This window comes from Jaculus jaculus, chromosome 21 (assembly GCF_020740685.1).
Source record: "Jaculus jaculus isolate mJacJac1 chromosome 21, mJacJac1.mat.Y.cur, whole genome shotgun sequence".
NCBI lineage: Eukaryota > Metazoa > Chordata > Mammalia > Rodentia > Dipodidae > Jaculus > Jaculus jaculus.
Genome location: NC_059122.1, coordinates 3,897,447 through 3,924,644, shown reverse-complemented (window position 1 = coordinate 3,924,644; position 27,198 = coordinate 3,897,447). Strand labels below are relative to the sequence as shown.

The 27,198-nt window shown below is 45.1% G+C and overlaps 1 protein-coding gene across 2 annotated transcripts in view; it reads right to left on the bottom strand.

Moving 5' to 3' along the window:
• Marchf6 (membrane associated ring-CH-type finger 6) overlaps nucleotides 1-27,198 on the bottom strand; it is a 68,233-nt gene that overhangs the window by 6,704 nt on the left and 34,331 nt on the right. The window contains exons 7-25 of one of the 2 annotated variants that reach the window (XM_045139152.1): nucleotides 25,686-25,890; nucleotides 25,114-25,175; nucleotides 23,820-23,852; nucleotides 22,300-22,351; nucleotides 20,297-20,355; nucleotides 18,001-18,081; nucleotides 17,690-17,758; nucleotides 17,535-17,609; nucleotides 16,201-16,335; nucleotides 15,859-15,978; nucleotides 15,531-15,631; nucleotides 14,074-14,211; nucleotides 12,217-12,421; nucleotides 9,346-9,415; nucleotides 7,761-7,942; nucleotides 5,405-5,539; nucleotides 4,876-4,965; nucleotides 1,890-2,022; nucleotides 1,305-1,440 (exon numbers count right to left, since the gene is read on the bottom strand). In XM_045139152.1, the coding sequence (XP_044995087.1) occupies nucleotides 1,305-1,440; nucleotides 1,890-2,022; nucleotides 4,876-4,965; nucleotides 5,405-5,539; nucleotides 7,761-7,942; nucleotides 9,346-9,415; nucleotides 12,217-12,421; nucleotides 14,074-14,211; nucleotides 15,531-15,631; nucleotides 15,859-15,978; nucleotides 16,201-16,335; nucleotides 17,535-17,609; nucleotides 17,690-17,758; nucleotides 18,001-18,081; nucleotides 20,297-20,355; nucleotides 22,300-22,351; nucleotides 23,820-23,852; nucleotides 25,114-25,175; nucleotides 25,686-25,890 (2,081 nt within the window). The remainder of the gene's footprint in view (nucleotides 1-1,304; nucleotides 1,441-1,889; nucleotides 2,023-4,875; nucleotides 4,966-5,404; nucleotides 5,540-7,760; nucleotides 7,943-9,345; nucleotides 9,416-12,216; nucleotides 12,422-14,073; nucleotides 14,212-15,530; nucleotides 15,632-15,858; nucleotides 15,979-16,200; nucleotides 16,336-17,534; nucleotides 17,610-17,689; nucleotides 17,759-18,000; nucleotides 18,082-20,296; nucleotides 20,356-22,299; nucleotides 22,352-23,819; nucleotides 23,853-25,113; nucleotides 25,176-25,685; nucleotides 25,891-27,198) is intronic. The other variant, XM_045139153.1, reaches the window with a different exon arrangement.

Here is a 27,198-nt window from a genome sequence, read left to right as displayed (position 1 = left end):
GTGGGAGGATCGCCATGAGTTCGAGGCCACCTTGAGACTACACAGTGAATTCCAGGTCAGCCTGGGCTAGGGTGATACCCTACTTCGGGGGGAAAAATTGTTTTTCTTCTAACATATTTTTTAAAAATACATCAAATAAAAAAGGCAGATGGCAGACATCCCCAGGAAAAACAGAGAAGGCTAGGAGTGAGAACAGGCACAACATGGAAGAGGAGGCAGAGTTCTGGAGGAAGTATCTTGTTTGAAACTGCAGTACTACATCTCAGCTAATAGTAATAAAAGCTGACTTACTAAAATACCCCTCTCCCCTCCTAGAGTTAACAATCTTTCATATTCTTCCCCAAAGTACTTCTATTTTTACTGAGCATATTTTTGGAAGAGGCCTTGAGTAATTTAACTTTTTTTTTTTTTTTCAAGGTATGGTCTCACTCTAGTACAGGCTGACCTGGACATTCACTATGGAGTCTCAGGGTGGCCTCGAACTCACGGCGATCCTCCTACCTCTGCCTCCCGAGTGCTGGGATTAAAAACATGCCACACCACGTCCGTCTTTAACTTTGTTCTTAAAAATACTACTTAGGAGTGCTCTGAGTAAGGTGACTATGTATCATCTGCTGTCTTTGTATGGGTTCTGAGAGGGCCTCACCTACCCCAGGCTGGCCTCTAACTCACTCGTGTGGAATGCTGGGTTACAGGAATGCACTGGCGCTGGGACGGAATTCTGGGCTTTGTGACTGCTAGGCAAGCTCTTCACCAATTTAGCCCCATCCCCAGGGCAGCCACAAACCAAAGGCAGCTCTACTAACAGTGACGTGATGGCTCCCAGGTGAACGCAGGGACACTTAAAGCTCTTCCTTTGGTAGACACCATCAGATCAGAGCGCTCCACCTTCATTAGGACGTGGGGTCCGAGAGCGGCTGCCTCTCCCGCCCCTTGGCTCTCCCCAGCTCAGCGCCACCACCAACCTCACATTCAATATATTTGCTTCAATGACTGTGCCTATCTATTCAAAAATCATGACAACCCGACCCCAAAATACATCCAGAACATCTCATGTGGCTTATCGTATCAAACACAAAAATCACAAAGTGGTAGCTTAAGAAGAAGAGTGGCGCCGGGCGTGGTGGCGCACGCCTTTAATCCCAGCACTCGGGAGGCAGAAGCAGGAGGATCGCTGTGAGTTCAAGGCCACCCTGAGACTACAGAGTTAATTCCAGGTCAGCCTGGACCAGAGGGAGACCCTACCTCGGGGAAAAAAAAAAAAAAAAAAAAGAGTGGCTAGACGAACAGGATTCTAGGCTTACTTGTCGTTTTTGATATGTTCATAAAGGCGCTTAAACTGGCGGACCTGGAAGGACAAGATTCCCATCAATACCACAACCATCAGTAAAAATGGATAAATCCGCCGGTGGACCAAGTTTTGCATTTCCGCAGTAACACCTGTAAAACCAAACACGGAAAATTGTCATTCCAACAGTAAATGGACTGATATTCATCCTTTATACATTAACGCTACATCAGAGCCTTAAAAATCAAAATTAAAGGTGTGATTCCCAGCGCCTCGGCATAAAGCAGTAACATCAGGCATGCTTGTCAGCCAAGCACTTGAGATGTAGAGGCCAGAGGATCAAATGTTTAAGCACATCCTTGGCTACACAACCAGCACGTTTGGTGCCAGTCATGACAACAGGAATTTGGGAGAAAAAAAGATTTTTTAAATGAAATCTGCAATTACATCCCATGAAATGATGCAGTTACTGAGGCATCGAAAATCAGCACCTCCTCTTCAGCCCTCCCTTCATGCTGAAGATAAATTTTTTAAACAAAATTGTATGCTCACAATGTCCAGACAAGTGGTCTTTCACAGGTCCACACACAGCGCTACCCACCTAGTAAGGGAACAACGCCGGACGCGATGACGTAGGGGACGCACAGGGAGAGCAAGAGCACAGAGATCACTGGGGCCGCCAGCTTTCGGATGATGTAGTGAAGGTCGATGTTCCGAATGCCGTTTGCATAGACCTGACACAGAGGAAAACACGAAGGACAAAGACAGAGAACCAATTGTTCCAGGTTAAATGAACAATCTACTGAGTTCAGGGCTGGAGATGGCTTAGCAGTTAAGGTACTTGCCTCAAAGCCTATGGACCTGCAAAACCAGGTTGGACTCCCCAGTACCGACATATAGCCAGATACACTAAGTGGCGCATAGATCTGGGGTTCATTTACGGTGGCTAGAGGCCCTGGCACACCCATTCTCACTCATATTCTCATTCTCTTTCTCTGCTTGCAAATAAATAAATAAATAATATGCACAAAAATCTACTGAATCCAAACCAGTGAACCAAGTCTGTCCACACAAACAGGTTCAAGCTGACTACTGTTCCTAACTTTACAGCAAATTATAAATTGAGTAATCTAGAATCAATTTCTACGAGTTTATCCTTTACAATGTCAGATAAAACAGTTGATGCTATAAACTGCCTCACACATCTCTTCTGTAAGAGTGATTTGTGCTACTATTCAAAACTGGACTCATTTCATCTCAATGTTGGGAAGAAAAGCGTAATAGACATGCTGCTGACGACTGAATGTCATATTATAGCCAACGAGAAACTATTCTTGCAGGCTGGGAGGATGGCTAAGGGGTTGGAGGCACCAGCTTACAAATCCTGTCAACCGGGCTTTGACGTACCATCTCACCCAAGTAAAAACGAAACAAAATTAAAACCGATATTCTGCGTATTTTAGTTTTGAGACATAGAAAAATGTTCTTATTGGGTCCTTTTGTCATTGATCTTATTGAATAGTTCACATATTGAAAAATACTCCCTTGCGCCGGGCCTGGTGGCACACCCCTTCACTTTAATCCCAGCACTCGGGAGGCAGAGGCAGGAGTGTCACTGGGAGTTCGAGGCCACCTTAAGACTACATAGAGAATTCCAGGTCAGCCTGGCTAGAGTGAGAGCATACCTCAAAAAAAATCAAAATAAGTAATTAAAACAATAAATAACTCCTTGTCTCCACTCTCTGCAAGGGCCATCATCTGAGAGAGACTTGTGAGTGGACTAGCAGCTCAACATTTACTTCTACGGACATGCTGCAGTGAGCACCTGATCCAGCACATTCTGCGTGGCCTTCTCAATCAGCTTGGGCTCTGCAGACACACAGCAACTCCCCAGCCCCGCTGTGCTCCGAAGAACCAAAGGTTCAAACCAACAAGCTGTCTGACTGATGTTCTTGTGCACTGGGCTGGGAGCTACTGCCTAGACTTTAACTGCTGCAAACCCTAATACCTTGCTTTTATGCACTGACCTGCTGATAAAAGAACCATGCCTGAGTACTTTTTCTAGATAAGTAAAGCTTAAGGACAGAAGTTATCAAAATCTCTCAAATTAGGGCTAGAGAGATGGCTTAGCGGTTAAGGCATTTGCCTGTAAAGCCAAAAGACCAAGGTTCGAATCTCCAGGACCCACATAAGCCAGATGTACAAGGGGACGCGTGCATCTGGGGTTTGTTTACGGTGGCTGGAGGCCCTGGAACACTCATTCTCCCTTTCTCTGCCTCCATCAAATAAATAAATAAAAATATTTTTTAAAAATCTCAAATTGGCTGTTTTGGATGGGAACTTTTTTTTGGATGGCATCTTCTTGAAATGGTTACTGTACTTTCTAGCCTTAATTTTCTTTACTTTCTTAAATTTAAATTTTTTTTTTTTTATTTTCAAGCAGAGAGAGAGAGAGAGAGAGAGAGAGAGAGGGAGAGAGAATGGGCACGCCAGGGCCTCCAGCCAGTGCAAAGGAATTCCAGATGCATGTGCACCCTTGTGCATCTGGTTTATGTGGGTACTGAGGAACTGAACTTGGGTCTTTGGGCTTTGTAGACATGCGCCTTAGCTGCTAAGCTATCTCTCCAGACCTATTATTCTTTACTGAAAACACTATAGGAACTGGAATTCAAAGCCACTTTATTTTAAAATATGAGCAAGAGAGCAAAAGAGTATGGGCACGGCAGGACCTTAGTCACTGCAGACGAACTCCAGATGCATGGGCTACCTTGTGGGCGTGCACCACCTGTGCACATGCATAACCCTGTGTGTCTGGCTCACATGGGCTCAGGGGAGTTGAACATGAATCATTAGGCTTCACAGGCAAGCACTTTAACCACTAAGCCACCTATCCAGCCCCAAAGATACTTCCAGGACCAGAAACATGGCTCAGCGGTGAAGGGATTTGCCTGCAAAGCCTGAGGACACAGGTTTGATTCTCCAGGACCCACATAAGCAAGATGCACAGGGTGGTGCATGTGTCTGTAGTTTGGTTGCAATGGCTGAAGTCTCTGGCACACCTATTCTCTCTCTGTGTCTCTCAAATAAATAATAAAATACAAAACAAAACAAAACCCACAACTTTCTTTTCAAGCCATATGTGGTGACACATGGCTTTAATCCCAGAATTCAGGAGGCAGAGGTAGGGGGATCACTGAGAGTTTAAGACCACCCTGACACTACATAGTGAGTTCCAGGTCAGCCTGGGGTAGGGCAAGACCCTATTATTAATCTCCCCCGCCCCCCAAAAAAAAGTAAAGAAAGAAAATAGGAAATATAGACAACTCAAAAAATATATAGAACTAAAAGATCCGTTAGGCCGGGCATGGTGGCACACCCCTTTAATCCCATCTCTTGGGAGGGGCCTTGGTAGGAGGATCACTATGAGTTCAAGGCCACCCTGAGACTACACAGTGAATTAATTCCAGGTCAGCCTGGGCTAAAGTGAAACCCTACCTCAAAAAATCAAAAGAAAAACAAAAAAGTTCCATTAGCCAAATACACTTATGACCAATTTCAGCACATCTCTGAGCAGTGGCCTCGCTTACCTGCTCAATTACAGTCTTTAGCCACCACTGGGGACCCATCAGTGTTATAGCTGCAATGATTTTGGCGTGCAGGACTCCAAGTGCCCAGTCCTAGGGAAATAATCAGTTAGGACATTGTTGTTGTTTTAACAACAAATCCAGCAGAACATGTATACAATTTTGATGTTATTGTACTTCAAAATGGAGGTTCTCTGGGACTGGTAAGCCTTCCACAGAAGATTAGCATGTAACAACTCAGCTGCGGAGGTCAGAAAGGAGATACTTCACACTCGTTCGAAAACGAGAGCATCGACACACTACTGTGAGTGTTCACACACTCAAGAAGCCTAGATGACAGAAAGTACTTTACAGAAAGTAAGGACCTACACATTTTGAAAGCAAGAGAAAATGGCATTATTTCAACAATTTTGCAAGGGTTTCTAAAATAAGCATAAAGACATCAAAGGGTCTTTCTGAACTAACCGAGAGTCTCACTGAGATGAGGTATCTGAAATACTGAGCAGAACATGAAGAACAGACGAGCCTTTACCTGCCAAGGATAAAAAAGCGGAGTCTGATCGAGGGGGACTCTCAGGGGAGCAACGATGACCAGCTCAAAGAGAAGCCCCAGAAGCAGCGGGACCGCTCCCGCCAGCAGCACGGCGACTACCAAGGTCTTCATTATCTGTTGGGAAACAAGACGAGTCACCGCGGAGCTCCTCCTGACTGAACACCCCTGGCAGGGCTTGGCTGCACTTTGAGCTCAGGTCTGGCAGTACAATTCTATTACATTAAACAACCTGAACTGTTGAAGACCCAGGTTCGGTTCCCCAGCACCCACGTTATCCAGAGGCACAAGGAGGCGCACGCGTCTGGAGTTCGTTTGCAGTGGCTGGAGGCCCTGTCTCTCCCTCTCCCTCTTACTGCCTGTCTTTCTCTGTCAAATGAATAAATATTTTTTTTTACAAAGAGCTCAAGCTATAATTGAAACCCAAAATTACTATAGCTTCTTGCTACAAAAGGGATTTTGCAGGGGCTAGAGGGATGGCTTAGCAGTTAAGGCACTTGCCTGCAAAGCCAAAGGACCCAGGTGTGATTCCCCAGGACCCACGTAAGCCAGATGCACAAGGTGGGCTTTTACAAAATAATTTACTAACTATTATGGCCAGGAAGCTGTGATTTCTTCAGTTTCTCTCAGTACATGACTTGTATTTGTCCCCACAAAACCACACTGATTTATCAAGACTTCCATAATGCTCAATTCAGCAGTTACAAGAATGAGTCTTGGTGGAACAGTGTAGAAGGTTCTGCCTAATCCTAGTTGAAGTTATTCACTCAAGCAATCAAATTGGCTACCACTGGGACACCGTAGCTAACAGAATTTACTACGATGAAAGAAATGGCCATACCAGTTTATTCAGCACTATAGCCACTAAAGTCAGTGTCTCGAACTGCACAGGGTGGAAACCAGTAATAAATCTGACACAATGTGAGAAGAACTACAAAAGCCTGACAGTGCAATCGTCTTTACAATGACCTTAGTTCTGCCGGCCTTCTCTCTTACAGTGAGCATGGACATGTCCCAGCACTGGGGAGGCAGAGACAGGAGGATCACTGTGACCACTGTGGGCTCAAGGCCAGCCCAGGAATATGGAGTGTCAGGTCAGCCTGAGATAGAGACCCTATCTCCAAAAAAAAAAAAAAAAAGTGCAGAATTAGTTGGCTCCTATATATAACTGTCTAATTATCTTCATGGATTAAAGTACCAATTAAAACCCTCTGCTCATAATCTCCTATAGATACAATGAGGCTAGGCTTAGTGGTGCATATCTTTAGTGCCAGCACTTGGGAGACAGAGGTAGGTGAATCACCATGAGTTCAAGGTCACCCTGAGACTCATAGTGACTTCCAGGTCAGCAAGACCCTATCTTAAAAAACAGAACAAGGTTAAGGCGCTTGTCTACAAAGCCAAAGGAGCCACGTTCCATTCCCCAGGATCCACGTTAGCCAGATGCACAAGGGAGCACAAGCATCTGGAGTTCGTCTGTAGGGTCTGGAGGCCCTGGCTTGCCCATATTCTCCCTCCCCGTCCCTCTTTCTCTATCAAATAAACAATAAAATATTTTTAACTTCTTCTTAAAAAACAAAACAAAACAAAACAGAACAAGGGCTGGAGAGATGGCTTAGTGGTTAAGTGCTTGCCTGTGAAGCCTAAGGACCCTGGTTCACAGCTGGACTCCCCAGGACCCACGTTAGCCAGATGCACAAGGGGGTGCTCATGTCTGGAGTTCGTTTGCAGTGGTTGGAGGCCCTGGAGCACCCATTCTCTCTCTCTGCCTTTCTCTCTTGTGTCTGTCACTCTCAAATAAATAAATAAATAAATGAATAATGAACAAAAAAGTTTTTTTAAAAAAGAACAAATTAAATAAAAATACATGAGGCCCTGGGTTCAATCCCAGTACCACCAAAAGTAAAAAAAATAAAAGTAAATACAAAATGAGAGTGGATTATACAGACAAGCTAAGCTAAGCAGTGTTGTAAACAAACCCACCAGCTCTCCTTACATCACATATATACAGGTAATAATCACCACTCCAATAATCATCTTACAGCATGAAATCAAGACTTTTGAGAGTGATTTCCACTACTTATACTTTCACCTCTTCAAAAATGGCTTCCTAACTCTTAGTTATCTTGCTTCCCAGAGCACTTAGCAGCACGCTCTCTCTTGAGCCTCACACGCATTGCAATGGAGAGCTGTGGTTCTCGGATGAAGCAGGTTACTTGAAAGGAATATTCCTTCTAGCGAAGAAACGACACTCCTGAAAGCTAGGGGCACGATAAAGAGGTCAGGGACGAGAGGAGATTCACCATCAGAGAAGAGCGGTCTTGTCACTGAAACCTACCATGAGGGACCACTCCTTAACCTTCTGGAAAATCACTCTGCGTCCCTGGGGCATCCACGCCACCAGCACGGTCACGGCCCGTATGGTCAGCCAGCACACATAGAGACCACAAGCGGCGGTGTACAGCTCGTGGATTTTGGCGGTCCCCGTCCAAAATGACATTAGCCAGCGGCCAGCAAATACTGAAAATAGAAAGGCTGACAAATGAGAAACATGGCTACATAAAAACTATAGCTCTGATATTCTAGTAGTATTTTCACATTTCCAACGCTCTTTGGGATGTACAATCACTTTACTAGAGCACAACAAACCCAAACCTAAGAAGTTGCCAGGCCATCTTCTTGCTCTCCTGGCATGGGACTTCTTCAATGTTTCTATTATCAACTGAAATTATTACGCATAGCAGAATAAAGGTGGAAATTTTCTGTTATTTGTGCTCCCAGCATTAACACATTAACTAAGAGACTCCCTCATCTAAAAAAAAAAGTAGTAGCAAGGCTTAAAATCCACATCATATGTTTAACAAAACTTGTGTACCTGTTAAACATAATAGTTTCACTTTTGTGTGTGTGTGTGTTTCTCAAGGTAGGGTCTCACTAGCTGAGGCTGACTTGGAATCCACTATGGAGTCTCAGGGTGGCGCTGAACTCATGGTGATCCCCCTTATCTCTGCCTCCTGAGTGCTGGGACTCAAGGTGTGCGCCACCATGCCTGACATAATAGTTTTCACTTTTATATAAACCTTATTGCCTATAAAAATGGTAGGTTCTGCCGGGTGTGGTGGTGCACGCCTTCAATCCCAGCACTCAGGAGGTAGGAAGATCATCGTGAGTTCAAGGCCACCCTGAGACTACATAGTGAATTCCAGGTCAGCTTGAGCTAGAGTAAGATCCTGCCTCAAAAAACCCTTAGTTTTCTGTGTTAATGCTAGGAGCAAAAATAGAAAATTTCCACCTTTATTCTGCTATATGTAATAATTTCAGTTGATAATAGAAACACTGAAGTCCCATGCCAGGAGAGCAAAAAGATGGCCTGGCAACTTCTTAGGTTTTGGTTTGTTGTGCTCTAGTAAAGTGACTGTACATCCCAAAGAATCCTAAATGAAGCCAGGCGTGGTGGCACATGTCTTTAATCCCAGCGCTCGGGTGGCAGAGGTAGAAGGATTACCATGAGTTCAAGGACACCCTGAGACTACACAGTTAACTCCAGGACAGCCTGAGCTAGAGTGAAACCCTACGTTAACCCCCACCCCCCAACCACCAAAAAGAATCCTAAACGGATCAGGGTCACATAAACTGAACATGAGAAGGTAACTATATCTATCTTGTATTTAATGAAAATGCACATCTCTGTAACATGCAACTGGTTTTTAAAAAGGCATCTTGGCCAGGCGTGGTGGCGCACGCCTTTAATCCCAGCACTCGGGAGGCAGAGGTAGGAGGACTGCCGTGAGTTCGAGGCCACCCTGAGACTCCATAGTGAATGCCAGGTCAGCCTGGGCTAGAGTGAGACCCTACCTCAAAAAAAAAAAAAAAAAAAAAAAGGCATCTTGATTTTTAATGGGTGACAGCTAGGAAAACTGTACCTGGTAGAGTAAGGCAGATGAGGCTGGCAATCAGCAACGTTATACACATGAAGACAATCAACAGAAATATCTGCAAGGTAAAAGAAAGCCTGTAAATGAATGGCTCACATCCTTAGCATACCTTGATGCCTCTTACAGAATTGATTCAATCTCCCACTAAAAAGAAACTACTGCTAAACAATGCTGGTACAGTAATGCGATTTTCATGAAATTTTGTGAATTTTAACTATAAATAGCCACTTAAAGGTAGTGGTTCACGCAGTAGGAAGTGAAGATGGGGTGGGGGAAGGTGGTCTTCCTGAGCAAAAAGGCAGAGCTACAGCTGGCCTTTTCCTTCTTGTGTGTATCTCCTCCAAGGTCAGAGACAGCACTCTTGTGGGAAAACACTCAAGACGAGAACTTGAGGCTTGGTCACTGTTGACTGCCTGAAAATTCTTCGTGATTTTTCTGTCTCGGATGTGTCCAGAAAGTACTATTTGCTTACAAAGCAAGGGGCCCCCGCCCTTTATTTAAAGAAATCTATGGCAAGCAGACAGCTGAATGAAGACCAGGGAAAATGGGAGCAGACACTCACTATGACACCTGCTTTTAAGATCGAGAGGAGGAGACGGGTTTCCCCCAGGGTTAAAAGCACCGTCTTGTAAAGTGGGCGACTGTGTGTGAACTCTCTTGCAGTGGGGAGATGCAGCACAAGGCTGTTGAGGGCTGCTGGCGCACACATGGGTTCAAGGCTCTCCACACCGCCGCCTGCCCGCCTGAGAACCACCTGCGCGCCTTCCCAGGTCCTTTACCTCTCCTCTGCATATACCCCACTACCTGCAGTTCCACGCCTACTGTGACGGTGTGACGGCCGCAACCGTGTGTGTTCTGAAGGCTTGACCCCCAGCAGAGGGCAATTTGGGAATTGGAAGCTTGTTGGAGGTGTGCTGGTGGGGACGGGGTTACGGGTGTCACAGCCAGCTGCCCTTACAGTTTGGCACACTCTCCAGCTGCTATGCTCCACCTGAAGTTGGCCAGGAGGTTATGCCCAGCATCTGCTCATGCCATCAGAGCCTCTCCTCAAGTCAGTGAAGCAAAATAAACCCTTTTCTCCCACCAGCTGTTTCTGGCTGGGTGCTATGTGCCGGCAATGAGACGTTAACTGCAACACCTGGGATGGCACATGTGTCCTGTGTCCTGACTTTGTAGTCTTTTCTTTGTATGGCCTTCAACTTTAAATTTTTTTTTTTTTTTCGAGGTAGGGTCTCACTGCAGCCCAGGCTGACCTGGAACTCACTATGGAGTCTCAGGGTGGCCTTGAACTCACAGCAATCATCCTCCCTCTCTCCTGAGTGCTGGGATTAAAGGCATGTGCCACCACGCCCGGCAAAAAAAAAAAAAAAAAAAAAAAGTAGAGAATTTTTAAATTATTTGAGAGAGAGAGAAGAAAAGAGGCAGAGAGAGAGAGAATGGGCACACCAGGGCATTCAGCCTCTGCAAACAAACTCCAGATGTGTGCGCCCCTCATGCACATGTGTGACATTACATGCTTGTGTCAATGTGCATCTGGCTAGGTGGGACCTGGAGGTTAAACTTGAGTTCGGAGGCTTCACAGGCAAGCGCCGTCCGTAACCGCTAAGCCATCTCTCCAGCCGGGCCTTTCAACCTTAAAGGCAGCTTAAGCATGCCTCCTCCAAGATGTCGGTGGCTCACACCTCACACTGGTGTGCAGGCCTGGAGCAGTCACAGCACTCTGGACACATCCACTCTGGAAACCCAGTGTGGCCGCTGCTGGGGTGCTATTCTCATCTTCCTAAGTAGTCTGTCAGCCTCAAAGGCATCAAAACCAGACACTCAAACATGTTTGCGTTGACAAATGATCCAAAATTTTATGACAACTTAAAAAATAAGTAAAAGGCTTAAACCATCAACTCAAGTTTCAAATTATTACTCAAAAGTACATATTAATAAAGGATTTTAAAAATCTAACAGAAGCCGGGTGTGGCAGCACGCAATCAGGAAGCAGAGGTGGGAGCTTGAGGACACCGAGACCACACCATGAATTCCAGGTCAGCCCAGGCTACGGCCAGACCCTATCTTGAAAACCAGACAAAAGAAACATGGAGTCACACCAGCCTCCACTTCTGACATTCTGAATCACATACTGGTCACCTGCTGCCTTTAAAAGCATGGACACATGGATTCACAAGATTACCATCCACACGTACACATATCTGATAGAATTTTTAACTGGAGAAAAGAATTGATAATTTCAGTTCGTGACACGTAGGGGAGGTTTCATTAATGGTAGTTTTTAGTTTGCTACAGAATCATTTTGGTGGTGGTGTTTTTGAGGTAGGGTCTCATTGTAGCTCAGGCTGACCTGGAATTCACTACATAATCTCAGGGTGGCCTTGAACACATGGCGATCCTGCTACCTCTGCCTTGTGCGTGCTGGAATGCCCGGCTGCTGCAGAATCTTTTTAGGCAAATGACAAGGAGCAAGAGACCACAGATCCGAACTCTATAGTGTCAGCCTCAAAATCTGGTAAGTTATTTTGAAGATTTACTTAAGCTGCATAATGAGGTATGAACATAGGTTCTTTTCAGAAACACTGAAGACACATCTACATAGAACCAATTCTCAGTTAAGAAAATGGAAAGAAGCCAGGCGTGGTGGTGCACGCCTTTAATCCCAGCACTTGAGAGGCAGAGGTAGAAGGATCACTGTGAGTTTGAGACCACCGTGAGACAGCATAGTAAATTCCAGGTCAGCCTGGGCTAGAGTGAGACCCTACCTCAGAACCTCCACACCCCCACCAAAAAAGAAAAAAAAAGGACAGAAAACTACAAAAACTCACTATGTTTCTGGTTCATGTGCACAGAACTTACCCTGAGAGGAAAATGCAAAGGCCGGCGGTAAGGCTGAAAGCCAACAGGACCTCCCTGCTGGAGTATGGCTTGGTGGGCTGCATGCAAACCTTCTCCCACAACAGGAATAGCATTGTTATTTCGGGCATGCTGGTTATTGTTGACTTGTTGATTTGCGCTGTTCTCATTTTCTTCCTGGTCTCCCAGTAAATAGGAATGAAGATCCCTATACAAAATTATAGCAGGAAAACTCTCTTGAGTTCAGAATAACAATGGCAGACATGACTTACTTCCTAAATGTAAAAGGCAGACTCCATAGTGAGTATCACTGCCTCTAGCTGGAGTAAACAATGGTGCGTGCTTCAAATTAAACCTTGCCCATTAATGAGCAGGATGCAATGTTTGAAAGAGAAAGAGAAAGAGAAAGAGAGAGAGAGAGAGAGAGAGAGGCTATGAGTGAGAATGGAGGATGACTGGGTGCGGCAGGCCTCCTACAGCTCTGCTAACTAACACCAGGCAACTTGATCTCACGGCGATCCTCCTACCTCTGCCTCTCGAGTGCTGGGATTAAAGGCCGTGAGCCACCACGCCCAGTTCAAAACAATAGTTTTACTGTGACATTTTCATGTGTTCATTATATACTGAGATTATAATCACCCCACTGCCACACCATCATTTCCTTGTTTGCCCCATGCAATGGCATAAAAGAACCTGGAGTAGCAGAAAACCTGAACAAGTGGGTAAAACTACACATACATTTAAAAAATTTTTTTTGTTCATTTTTATTTATATATTTATTTGAGAGCAACAGACAGAGAAAGAGAGAGAGAGAGAGAGAGAGAGAGGGAGGGAGGGAGGGAGGGAGGGGGAGGGAGGGAGAGAGAGAGAGAGAATGGGCGCACCAGGGCCTCCAGCCACTGCAAACAAACTCCAGACGCGTGCGCCCCCTTGTGCATCTGGCTAACGTGGGTCCTGGGGAACCGAGCCTCGAACTGGGGTCCTTAGGCTTCACAGGCAAGCGCTTAACCACTAAGCCATCTCTCCAGCCCTACACATACGTTTTTGAAAGAACAATAAAAAAGTAGGGCTGAAGAGGAGGTTTAGTGATTAAGGCACTTGTCCACAAATCCTACAACCCTGGTTTGATTCCCCAGTGCTCAAGTAAAGCCAGATGCACAAAGTAGCACACGCATCTGGAGTTCATCTGTAGTGGCTGGAGGCCATGACGTGCCCACTCTGTACACCCTCTGTCTGTGTATCTCCCCCTCCATTTGTAAATGAATAAATACATAAATATAAAAAAAACTTTAGCTAGGCATGGTGGCGCACGCCTTGAATCCCAGCACTTGGGAGGCAGAGGTAGGATTGTGGTGAGTTCAAGGCCACCCTGAGACTCCATAGTGAATTTCAGGTTAACCTGGGCTAGAGTGAGAATACCTTGAAAAAAAAGTAAAAATTAAAAAAAATATATTTGAAAGTAGGTGCTAAAGATATAATTGGATGGTAGAACTCCTGCTTAGTGTTCCAAGCCCTGGGTTCTGATCCTACCAACACCAAAAAAATTGGTATGTTAAAATATATATATATTATGTACATTTACAGATAGTAAAACTAGCTTTTTTGATTAGTGCATGATGGCCATGAGAACATGTGCAGGAGACGGGCAGGAAGAGCCTAAGTTTGAGGCCAGGTCAGGCAAAACTAGGTCTCGAAATAAAGAATGGGGGCTGGGGCTACGGCTCAGCTCAGCGACACCGCATGGGCACGGCAGGCTCTGACCTCCGGCTCTGGGACGGCGTGTGAAGAGAAGACAGGGAGGGAGGGAGGAGAGAGAGCGAAGGGCAAAGGTACGAAACAGACACCAGCGTCCGTACTCACAGCAAGTAGCCCGCAGTGACCGTCCAGGCCCGCACCAGCCCCTTCAGCCACTGCCTCGTGTGGCCCTGCTCGAGCAGCGCCGGCAGGACCACCTGCAGCAGCAGCAGCTCCAGGGACAGCTCGCTCACTGGCGCATCGCTGAAACAATCACAGAACCGTGACTGTGACGGGATCCTGCTCTCCACGACCACAGTCGCGAGATGGCAAACAAACTCACTGTCTCCTGCAGGATCCCCGTTCTCTCCGCACCTCTAGGCGGCCTTCCTGCTGGACTCACGAAGTGTCCCTGGTCAGGGCTGCTGGGACCTCCCTGCATCAGCGTCAGGCCGCGCCCTGGTGCTCAGCCTGCTCCTCTCTTCTCTCCTCTGCCTCCCCTCCCTGCCGGCCCCCACGGCCCCTGGGCATACGGGAGAACCGTCCACCCCTTCCTCCTCCCACCCTCTCCCCGAACGGCTCATTCCCCATCACCCCTGGAATCGCGGAAGGCCCCCGTGCTGTCCCCTCTTCTAGCACGCACACTTGTCTCTGGGGAAGTGGCTGAGGCGCCATCTTTCTCCACGAGTGACTAAAGCGTCTCCTGCAGCTTCTGCGTAATCGCAAGCGCCAGCCCAATGCTTCCCGCCGCCCGCAAAGGGTCACACGAGGAGCACGTCTGTAGGGCTGGCTCAATGGTTAATGTGCACGCCTCTCAAGCACGAGGACCACTCGAGTCAGCCGGAAATCTCTGAGGTCGAGTTCCCCAGAATTCAAATACCCCAGCCTGCTGAGACTGGAAAATTGCTGGGGCTTGCTGACCAAAAAGAGCAGCTCTGGGTCGAGGGAGAGATGCTGTCAAGAAAATGTGTGTCTGTGATAAAGAAGGACACCTGAAGTTCTACTCAACCTCCGCATGCACACGCACGGCACGAGGATCTGCACACACGCTCACCACACTCAATGTACACATGTGCAAAAACGCTTTTACAAATTTCTGATCTTCCCTCTAGTCCTGAACCTCCCAGTCACGTAGAGAAACGTGGTCTGAAAGCCTTGTATGCCATTTTAAGTGCACAAATCTCTGACCCCGTTTTTCACTATGTGCTTTTCAAAATAAAAAATGCTACTAAGCCCACTCTCACTGTGCAAAGTAAAAATATCTCAATACTGAACTCGTCAGGGAAGTAAGTCTCCCTTCGGAACATCTAAACTAATGTTCACACAACTGAGAATATGAGGAAAATGTAACTGTCAAAATAACTTCCAGTATCAGTAAGAAATAAGCATTTTAAATAATGCACGTAATCTAAACAGTACATCCCAGCAGCGCTGAGCGGCTGAAGCCATTGAACTTGCACGACGGGAGCGCGGCTCGGTGGCGGAGGCGCAGGACTGGCGCAGGACGTGTGAGGCTCAGTCTCAAGTCGGGGAACACCACAACAAGAGCAGAAAAGATAAAAGGAGGGATGAAAACACCTTACCTGTAGAGCATGACGTTGTAGGGAAGAAAGTTAGGCAGCAGACTCTTAATTATGCGAATAGGCAGCCAGAGCATCAGGAGCACGATGGAGCCAAAGACAATCTGCGGGGCGAGGGAGCACAGGACACGGTGAGGGCGCAGCACAACAGCGCAGCAACGTCCCCACGCAAAAACAGCCACCTGTCAGCAGGCTCTCCAAGCCCTCCCCATCTTAACTTAAAAGAAAAGTGCAATAAACCACGCCCTGAACAAAAATAAAGAAGTGAAATTAAAGGGAAGACCATGTTACCTATTTTTTCCGCAAGAAAGCAAAAGAAGGATGTGCTCACCACTGACAGAATGAATCTTCGGAGATGCCGGTAGATGGGCAGGTGGATCATCTCTTGCACAGGGTTAAAATCTGGATCATTCAAATTTCTCAGAAACCATAAGACACCAGGTCGAAGCACCTACAAATAGTATTTCCAGTGTCACACGTACCCGCCAGCGCCCTCACACTTCTAACTCATCATTTAGCATAGACAACTAAAATGAGTTTAAAGCAATCAAGGCAAACCCTACTATCAGTCGATTATGCCCTCTGTGGTCTGGCTGCCTTCTGAGGCGTGACTGGGGGCTCAAGCACCAGCCTTCTCTGCAGTGGATGACATCAGCAAGCCCGCAAGACTCACCTCCCGCAGCAAGAGGATGAAGGAGGCGAAGTAGAACACGTAGACCATCCCCACCAGCCAGTGCAGGAACATCGTGGTTCCCGGAGCCGACTGAAAACTCAGCTCTCGATCCTTCAGAGTGGCGTCAAACATTTCCTGAGCCAAAACAGAAAGGTCTGTCTCACCTACATTTGCCAAAATGAACATGTCCATCTTCTGTGTAAAGTATAATGTTCTTAGATTATCAGTCTTCTAAATACTATTTCACCATGTTGCAGAACTCTGTAAAACTGGGTATTAGCCAAGCCTGGTGGCAAGCGCCTTTAATCCCAGCACTCAGGAGGCAGAGGTAGGAGGATCACTGTGAGTCCAAGGCCACCCTGAGACAACATACTGAATTCCAGTCCACCTTGGGCTAGAGCGAGACCCTACCTTGAAAAACAAAAACAAAAAACCCAACAACACACTGGATGCTAAAAATGTATATACCACATTCAAACTATCAAGGGATGGGACATTAATAGATCTAAGAACTGCTATGAGGATATCTGCTTCTATCTCCCAACTGCTAAGATATCAATCAAGCATGGTTACAATGCCCAGGTTAGGGTAGTGGGAATGAGCCCAACGTGGCTTCATGCATGTTAGGGAAGAACATTAGACCGCACAATACACCCAGTTCCTTATAGCACTTTTAATGTCAAAACAAGGTTTGTTTGGTTTTCTGAGGTAGGGTCTCTTTCTAGCCCAGTCTGACCTGGAACTTACTCTATAGTTTCAGGCAGGCCTTGAAGTCACAGTGATCCTCCTACCTCCCCCCCCCCCCCCCACACCAAGTGCTGAGTGAGATTAAAGGTGTGTGCTACCCTGCTTGGTGAAAAACAAGTTTTGATTAATGTAAGACTTTGCTATCACAAAGTTTAAATAGTAAGGTATGGACTAAATGTCAGTATCAGAACCAAAGGCAGTTTTGCTACATACAAAATACTTTCTAAAAATCAAAAACAAGAAAAACCAAAGAAGAAAACTCAAAAACTGGTTATTATTAAAAGCCATTAAAGTTGATCATCCTAGTCCAAACAAATGGTTAGCTAATATTACAGTAAAACTTAGGAGAGCAAAATCAGCAACAAAATTAATAGCAAAGTTCAGGCCAAAATACTTTGACACCATACACACACACACACTCAAAAAAGAAAATACTCAAGAAAATTACCACCCTTAGGGTCTAAAATAAATATTTCAAGAATAAACCAATCTTCAAATATCCACTTTCCTGTAAAAGGAATGTTTTCTGAAGGCTTCCTTTTCTGAAGCCTGAAGATTATAAGGTAATTAAATGACACTCAACTTACCAGAGAACAGATATCCAGCCACCAGCCACAAATGAGAGGAAACACTCCGATTTCTACTACCACTAACAAAGAGACCTTGAGTGAATAAAAATGAAGATCATCAGTACCACCCAAATCATCCACCATTTCCAGCTTCAGCCCATACCAGAGATTACCTTAACAACAATGTAGCAGACCCCCAGTAAGCGACGAGACCTATGGAACTTGACAAGCGTTGCCAGGCCCTATTGCAGCACCTCGTCAAGGAAACGTGAAGTATTTACGAGTGTAATGAAACAGATAACCAAGCAGATTTCACCCAATATTAGCTGACAGTGAGAGTTCATGTATTTCACGTTTTATTCACACTTAACCTTTTGTAACTAGCACAGCTTCTCTTAGAGGACAAGAGGAAACACAGCTTTGTTATTCACGTTACAAGTGTGTGATATATTACGGTACCCCAAGTTGGTTCATTAAAGGATACATGACAAATTATCAGTGTTATTGCTAAAAGTATATATCCAACTATGGTTGTGATTAGACCTTCAAAATGAGATGCTTGGACCTGGAAAATTAAAACATAAATAAAATTAAATGTTCCCACATGGTCTACATCCCAGTTTTATCACTGCTAGTAAATAATTTGAATGATAAAAGGTGAACTCTCTTTATAATGTCACTAAAATCTGTAAAATCGCTCCAAACTCTACTTAACTAGCTTCTAAATAAAACTGGCACTCTGTACACAAATATTTGTACTGTCAGGGGGAAAGCCTGATTTATTATTTTCTATACCAAGTACTTAGTATTCCGTTTACTACTACTGGTAGTATCCCATTCAGAATTTACTTAGTGACTTAAGCAGGTTAATATTGACCATATATACGTATGTACGTATGTATTTTTAAGCATTGTTCTCTCTAATGATCGCTCCAGTTAGCTAGTCAGTCTGGTGCATATCCCAATTCTAGCCTGCTGCTGTGAATAGCAGACAGGATGTGTTTCCCCCGTAGTCTGGTACAGTGTCATGGTATCACCTGGCTCAGCCAAGGTCTTTGAGCACAGGGACCTTTTAACTTTAGGTCACTGGGAACCCAGGGATGATCTGCACCAACTGCTGGTGGCTCGGACTTCACCTGATACGGTGTCATTCCATCTTTCAAGTCACACTTTACCCAGTCTGGTGGGTATGGAAAATCCTTTTTTTTTTTTTGGTTTTTCGAGGTAGGACTTCACGTTAGCCCAGGCTGACCTGGAATTCACTAAGTAGTCTCAGGGTGGCCTTGAACTCACGATGATCCTCCTACCTCTGCCTCCCAAGTGCTGGGATTAAAGGCGTCACGCCCAGCTAGCTATACGGAAGATTCTTAAACAGGCTTCCTAGGTAGCAGCTAAGATCGTATTACAAGTTCTCAAATCGTCCTTGAACAAAAAGAGCCATCTAAGATCTTGCTCCTGTGATGTGTTAAGCCATGACTGAAGCTGTAAAAGTCGTGTTTCTTCTCATTTTCATGTGCAAGTGGGTCCTGTTGAGACTTGATCCGTATGTTTTGACATGTCTCTTAAACTAGAAGGTTTTTTAAAATTGTGTGTGCTCTTTTTTTTTTTTGTTTTGTTTTTTGTTTTGTTTTTCGAGGTAGGGTCTCACTGTGGTCCAGGCTGTCCTGGAATTAACTCTGTAGTCTCAGGGTGGCCTTGAACTCACGGTGATCCTCCTACCTCTGCCTCCCAAGTGCTGGGATTAAAGGCATGCGCCACCACGCCCGGCTTTGTGTGTGCTCTTACCTGTTTATACTTTGGGGAAAAAAGTCACCCAGTATTACCTTGAAGTTTGTAAATGGTAAACTTACTATAACCTCTAACATTTGCCTAGGTGTAAGCATCACCTGGTGAATTTTTATTTTATTCTTACTATACAGCCTTCAGTGGCCTGGCGCTCACTGTGGAAAGCAAGCTGGCCTTAGGTCTGCCAGGATGACAGGCATGTGCCATCGAGCTGTCTCACAGGTGGGTTCGTAAACACAGTAGAAAACTAATGCTAGTGAGCAGTGTGCTCCACTCAAACATTAATTGAAGACAGAACTGCAAGTAGACTTAGCAGAGCTAGTTTGAGTGAATCTATTGCTGTGCTTGGGAAACAAGTAAGAATGGGGTCTGATGCCTGATTCTCACATATGCCCACTGTTAGCTGACTGCGCATGCTCCACTGGCTGTGAGACCACTGATCTTCATTTATTGCATGGTCAGTTTTTCCAATACCTCAAATATGAGACCCTTTTCTACCTTTTAAATTATTGTTCCTAAAGTTAATAAATGCAGTCTATATGCTCTGGAAAAAAAAACGTGAACAAATTCATCCAAATGTTTGCCCGCCTTTAGAAATACTGGCTCCTGCTTTACAGAGTGCTACTGCCCGCCGTCCCTTGGCACTGGCACCCTTTCACAGCTCAGCGATACGCTGCCACTCACTGTTCCAGGCTGACGAGTTGTCTAGGGAAGGGAGAGCCAGGAACATGCACATGGGCAAAAAAACCAGCTGTGGGGCTCTCCTGCAGCGTGCCTTGAGCCATCAAGTAAAGCAGATGGACACGTGCTAGGTCCTGAGCACAGCCGTGCTGGAGGCAGTGTGATGCGCCACTTCCTGAAGGACAAGAATGGCACTGGGCTGCCAGTTTTGTGTGCAGGGTAAAATGGTAAATGGAGCTAATTCTTCTAAATGTTCCTTGGAGAGCAGAAAAATTGACAGTAAGTAGCAAAAGAAAGTGTGTATTTATACTCACATGTTCTTCAAATCCCAAACCAACAAGGGAAAAATGACCAATGTGGTAAGGACAAAATGCTAAAAGTGAAGAAAAAAAACCCAACATTAGAATGGTGAATACTCCTGCTACTGTCTCCCACTAAAAGAACAATGGCTTCTTTCAGAAATGGTAGATTCTAATTCTGGATAAAAAAAAAATAAACGATACCTGGAACACCCCCTGTAACAGCAAAATAAAGTTACCCAGGTCTAGGAAGACCATGCCAAGAAGACACGGGGACCACTGGGAAGAGGGTGTCACAGGCTTCTTTAGCAAGAGGACACTATGACCACGGGCTGGGGGCGGGCACTCATGATCAAAGCTAATGGAAAGATAACCAAACACACACAAATCCATGCGCTCTTAATACTAAAAACAGAGCGAGCCCAAAATACCAACCACAAAAGAAAAAACATCACAGGAAACACTGTATTTAAGAAATAGCACACTAACAGAAACAGTGAATGCAAACCCAGTATACTGAAAACTGACCACTCATCAGAGCTTCTCCTGTGCAACAAAGTTCAGGGTAACTGAACAGCTCCACTTGATAAAAACAAACTTTTTTTTCAAATAGAAAAAACAGGCAATAAATGTAAAATGACAGAATATAAAAATCAGCATTTTTGCACACTTAATGAGGACTGAAACAAAAATCACTCTATGTTCTCATGATACCAAAATACCACCTCACAGATGATCTGCTCAGGATGCTGTAAAGAGCTAAGCAGACTGGGGAGGGAGTGGGTCATCAAAAGTCTTAACCACCAGTGGACCCTGAAAGCTTTATGGCTGGACAGCCAGGCCAGCTGTGCCAACTAGTCCAACGAAGGCACGTCTGTTATGGAGAAAACCCACTGCTCTCTGATTGGATTTGAGGTCTGTTCCACAGAAGGAAATTCGTTCCTGGTTCTGAAAACGTAATCAAAAGCCTATATAGATGGGGAGGTCACAGCCCTAGGGGGTAAGCTACTACTGTTGTCTCGCTAAATGGATATATTATGCCCACCAAATTTTCCTCTAAATACTCAAGCTTATGTCAAGAAACTAAAGCTACTCTCACTTCTGTATAGAGAAGCTTCTCTTTTTATACAGTAGTGAACTAGAAAGACTCAAAATCCATCAATGTGCTGAGAAGTGACAGTGGAGTGTTCAGCAGCAATCACATCCTCAGAGACCCTTCCGGAAGAGCTGGTAGAAAGAATGTAAGAGTCAACGAGAAGGAAGGAGTGCTCTGCAATACTGTCTTCATGTCCAGACGTGAAGTGGTCGTGGCAGCACTCATGACCACACAGTAGCTGATCCTATCTACATAGATCTTCACATTAGGAGAAAAAAATGATGACATCAAAACAGAAGAGTTGGAAAGAAGGGATTCACTAGAAGGGGGGAAAGAGGTAAAAAAGGAGAAGAGTGGGAAGGGATTATGATCGGTGGGAAGGGATTGTGATCAAGTCTGTATGTATGGAGGTTGTCAATAAAGTTACAAGAAGTGGGGCGTGGTAGAACACGCCTTTAATCCCAGCACTCGGGAGGCAGAGGTATAGGAGGATCACGATGAGTTTGAGGCCACCCTGAGACTACATAGTGAAGTCCAGGTCAGCCTGGGGTACAGTGAGACCCTACCTCAGAAACCCAAAAGAAAAATATCAAAAGAAATAAACAGTACGGAAGATTAGTAGGAAAAGGACAACTCGATCATTATGACAAAAGTCAATGAAGGGCTGGAGAGATGGCTTAGCGGTTAAGGTGCCTGCCTGCAAAGCCAAAGGACCCACGTTCGATTCCCCAAGACCCACATAAGCCAGACACACAGGGTGATATGTGTGTGCAGTTTTGTCTGCCGTGGCTGGAGGCCCTGATGTGTCCAATCTCTCTCACGCAGTGAATGCACTAGGGATCTGGCTTCAGTAGCATGACTCCTAGAAAGCCAAGCTCCTTTTAAAATATTACAAAAACTTGAAAGCATAAACACAACTTACCAAAAACAAGAATGAACAGTGTATTTAAAGACACCACCCAGAACACATGTTCCTAAAGAAGAAGAGAATTAATAAAACAGTCAATTCATATCTGACATATGTAACTGGACTACTTATTTACACATAGCTAAGTACCGAAAATAGCCATGACTAAAATTATCCCTTTTTTTTTTTTGGTGGGCAGGCGGGCGGGGTGGGGTGGGGAGATAGGGTGGGTTTTGAGTTAGGGTCTCACCCTAGCCCAGGTTGACCTGGAATTCAGTCTGTACTCTCAGGGTGGCTTCAAATTCACAGCAATCTTCCTAATTCTGCCTCCTGAATGCTGGGAGTAAAGGCATGCGCCACCACACCCAACATCCCTCTGTGATTTTGTGATGAGATTTCAATTTTTTTTCCACTTGGCTTTCCAACATGAACAGGTCTGAGTCAACATCACTGCCCAAACAACTTCTATCACCCTTTCATGACAGACTATGAGGTAAAGGGCAAAATTTGAGTTCAATCTCAAAAAGTCAATTTTAAGGCTGGAGAAATGGCTTAGTGGTTAAGGTGCTTGCCTGCAAAACCAAAGAACCCAGGTTCAAGTCCCCAGTACCCACATAAAGCCAGATTCACAAGGTGCTGCATACATCTGGTGTGATCATTTGCAGCAGCTGGAGTCCAGCGAGATCCCACTCTGACTTTCTTCTATCTCTTTCTGCTTACTAATAAATAAAAGTATTTTTAAAAAGTCAAGTTTACATGTAAAACTATAAAGAACCCAATCTGTAGATATTTTCTTTACAGAAATTAATAATCTATCAATTACACAGATTTTCATAAGCACCTGCCAGATTTCATCAAGTCACATGATGCTGAATTTCAAGTAGAGAAAAATTTTAAACTACGCCATCATCCTAGTCACATGACTAACATGAGCTCTGGGCTGACCTCTCCACTGCCTGTTTTCTTCCCTGGCTCCAGCAGGGTCACGACTGCTCAGTTCTCTCTCCTCAGGGAAAACTCCAGCTTGATACTTACAGCAAGGTGCCCAGGTGCCCTGCCTTTCTTGGTCTCTATCTCAGAAATACGTTCTCACTCCACGCACGTAAAGCCGGATGCACAAAGTGGCGCATGTCTGTCTGAGTACAATAGCTAGAGGCCCTGGTGCACCCATTCTCACTCTCTCTCCTCCTCCCCTCGCCTCTCCTCTCTTCTCCCTCTTCCCCTCTATGCCAGCACGGCGGCATGCCTTTAATCCCAGCACTGGGAGAGGGTGAGGGAAGGAGCGGGGAGAGGCTAAGGTATGAAGATCGCTATGAGTTCGAGGCCAGCCTGAGTCTACATAGTAGATTCCAGGTCAGCCTGGGCTAGAGTAAGACCCTAACTTGAAAAAAACAAAGAGAAAGAAAGAAATAAGTCCAAAGTCAAAGGCCATTTTCACCTTTCATAAAATAAAGAGCAAATGCTATAAATGTGAAGTTACTGAATCATGGAGATAAATAACTCTAAACTCTGTTACCGGAAGTTATTTTACTTACCAGAAAAACTAATGATCCATCCAGTCCTAACATCTAAAAAAAAAAAAAAAGCATTAATTTATGACACAGTAACACTTTCTTCCTTGAAAAGGCTTGTTTGCTTTCAGCATTGTTAACGAACTCCAGATGCATGCGCCCCCCCTTGTGCATCTGGCTAATGTGGGTCTTGGGGAATCCAGCCTCGAACCCCGTCCTTAGGCTTCACAGGCAAGCGCTTAACTGCTAAGCCATCTCTCCAGCCCTCTACCCAAATTTTTCAGAGTGAACAAAACTGTTTATACAAAGTATATTTTGGGTTTCCTTTTACACCAAATTATATGGAAAAATTTCCCCTCTACAGCTGGGCAGCAGCACAGCTGTGATACCGTCACTAGGTAGGCTGAGGCAGCGCCTAGGTGACAGAGAGAGCCCTGTTCTCAACGAGCCAGTAAGGAGAGCTCAGGGGAAGAACCCTTGACTAGCATGCCCAAAGCCATGGGTTCGTATGTCCAGCACCACAAAATAATAATAATCATTTCCACATGGGTTTAATTATGAAAGCAGACAGCCAGTCATAATTATAGAAGTGTAATATTTCAACTGAAGCATGTGAGAGGTGAATGTGTACATGCACGTGTGTAGGCTAGAAGCTGATGTTAATGCAGATTTTCACTGATTACTCTCCACCTTTTTTTATGAAGCAGGGTCTGTCACTTGAACCCAGAGTGTGCCGATTTGGTTGGTAAAGCCAGCCAGCTGTGCAGGGATCCTGTCTTGGCCTCCCAAGCTCTGGGATTCTAAGTGAGGCGCCATGTCTGTGGGTGCTAGGAAGTTCATGTTCTAATACTCATACATGCACAGCATTTTATCCACTGTGCTGGTTCTCCTGACCCTTGAAATTAGTTTGTTTTTTTTTTAATTTAAAATGATATTCAGTTTTCCTAAGTTCTTGATTTCAGGTAAAACACTGCCTACAAGGCCATAAGCCAAAAAAACAGTCATTGGTGTCATTATTTCATTATGTCTATTGCAAACTGTACAGCACAAGAAAATAAATCCTGGCCAGGCATGGTGGCACACGCCTTCAACCCCAGCACTCAGGAGGCAGAGATAGGAGGAACACCGTGAGTTCGAGCCACCCTGAGAATACACAGTGAATTGCATGTCAGCCTGGGCTAAAGGGAGACCTTACCTCGAACCTCCCCCACAAAAGAAAATAAATCCTGATTAATTATTTTCATTAAATGCAACTACAAAGCTTTAAAATACAGTTTAGAATGAAAACACAAGGACATACGACAGGAGAGGGTCTTACTCTTTCCCACGTAAGCTCCTCTGCAGCTCGGTCCCATTCTAGAGCATTCCAGTTCATGTCATCTGCAAAACAATTGCAAATTAGACTGGTGGAAATCAAAATACAAACAACACACACACTCAACTGTAATCTGTTAACTAGCCAAGCCACACTGAAAAATTTTTTTTCTACATGTGCTTGTCAAGCTATAAATGCTACATTTAAATGCATTATGTATGAGCCGGGTGTGGTGGCGCACTCCTTTAATCCCAGCACTCGGGAGGCAGAGGAAGGAGGATCTCCATGAGTTCGAGGCCACCCTGAGACTACAGAGTTAATTCCAGGTCAGCCTGGACCAGAGTGAGACCCTACCTCGAAAAAAAAAAAAAAGGAAAGGACAAAGTGGTTTCCACAGGCGGCACCTGACCTACACTATATGCTTTAAGTTATTGTTTTAATTAAGTTTAATTTAACTTTAATTTAATTTAAAATTTGCAGTAGCTCAGGACACGGAAAGAGCAATGAGTGAGTGCAGTCAAGCCCTTTCTGAGAAGGGTCTCCTCCGCCCTAACCGTTTGTTTTGTTCGACGCACCCCGCCGCCGGTCACCTGGGCCTCCGTTGTTGGCGTCGGCAGCACCGTCCCCGGCAGCGTCGTCTTCCTCTTCGTTGTCCTCTTCCTCCTCCTCCGCCTGATCGTCGTGTGCTTCGGGGTTCTCCCCCACCACTGCGTTCTCAGCTGGGGGGTTAGCAGGCTCATCAGCAGCAACGTTCTCAGCACCATTTCCTCCTGCGGGAGCCTGAGATCACAGAGGCACGCAGACATTTATCTAGCTTGTCTCAGCTCAGCTCTGTTTTCACATCTACTTGCAGAAAAACAAACCCAGCAAAGCCAGCCACACTGAGATAAAAAAACAAGCCACCGTCACAGCCATCACCCACCTTGTACAACTCAAAAGTCACCTACTCTAAACGTCAGACTTTGGACCCACTAGCATGTAACAACACGAGGATCCCAGGGTAGTCACTCACTCATTAGTGACTGACACCGCAGAAAATGGGTTTACATATCTGCCATCTTCAACACAACCTTCTGTGGTCTTGGTTTCATAAATACAGCATGTCTTTTTTTGGTCCCTTTAGGAGTGCAAAAGCATTTTTGGAAGAATACGCATGTAGGTATAAACTTAATTTGCAGCTACTAAATACCAGAAAACTTGGTTTCTTATCTCAGCTTTCGAGTAAGGCAGCACATAAGACAGATGCACACCCTCATCCGCTGTTCAGGCTAGGCATGCTAGCCTGTACCTGCAACACCAGCTAAGGTAAGGAGCTGAGGCACAACTACAAACTTGAGACCAGCCCAGGCAAATTGACCATAGTTTTGTCTCAAAAAACTGAAAGGGAAGCAGGGTGCGGTAGCACAAACCTTTAATCCCAGCACTCTAGAGGCAGAGGTAGAGTTGGAGGCCACCCTGAGACTACATAGTGAATTCCAGGTAAGCCTGGGCTAGAGGAAGACCCTACCTTGAAAAAACAAACAAACAAAAAACCTGGGCATGGTGGCACATGCATCTGAAGTTGGTTGGCATGTTCATTCTCTCTCTCTCAAAAATAAATAAATAAATAAATGGAGGACTGGAGAAATGGCTTAGTGGTTAAGGTGCTTGCCTGCAAAGCCAAAGAACCCAGGTTCAATTCCCCAGAACCCACATAAGCCTGACGCACAGGGTGGTTCATGTGTCTGGAGTTTGTTTTCAGTGGCTGGAGGCCACTGGACAACCCTCCTTCCCTCTCTAATAAATAAAAATACAATATTTAAAAAAATTTAATGGGCAAATATTTACAAGACCTAAACATGGTGGCACACACCTTTAATCCCAGCACTGGGGAGGCAGAGGTGTAGGAGGATCACCATGAGTTGGAGGCCACCTTGAGACTACATAGTGAATTCCAGGTCTAGAGCTAGAGTGAGACCCAACCTCAACCAAAAAAAAAAAGAAAGAAAGAAAAACAATTTTTTTAAGTATTTTTATTTTATGTTTTTCACAGAGAATGAGACAGGTGGACAGAATTGACGTGCCAGGGCCTCCAGCCCCTGTAAGCAA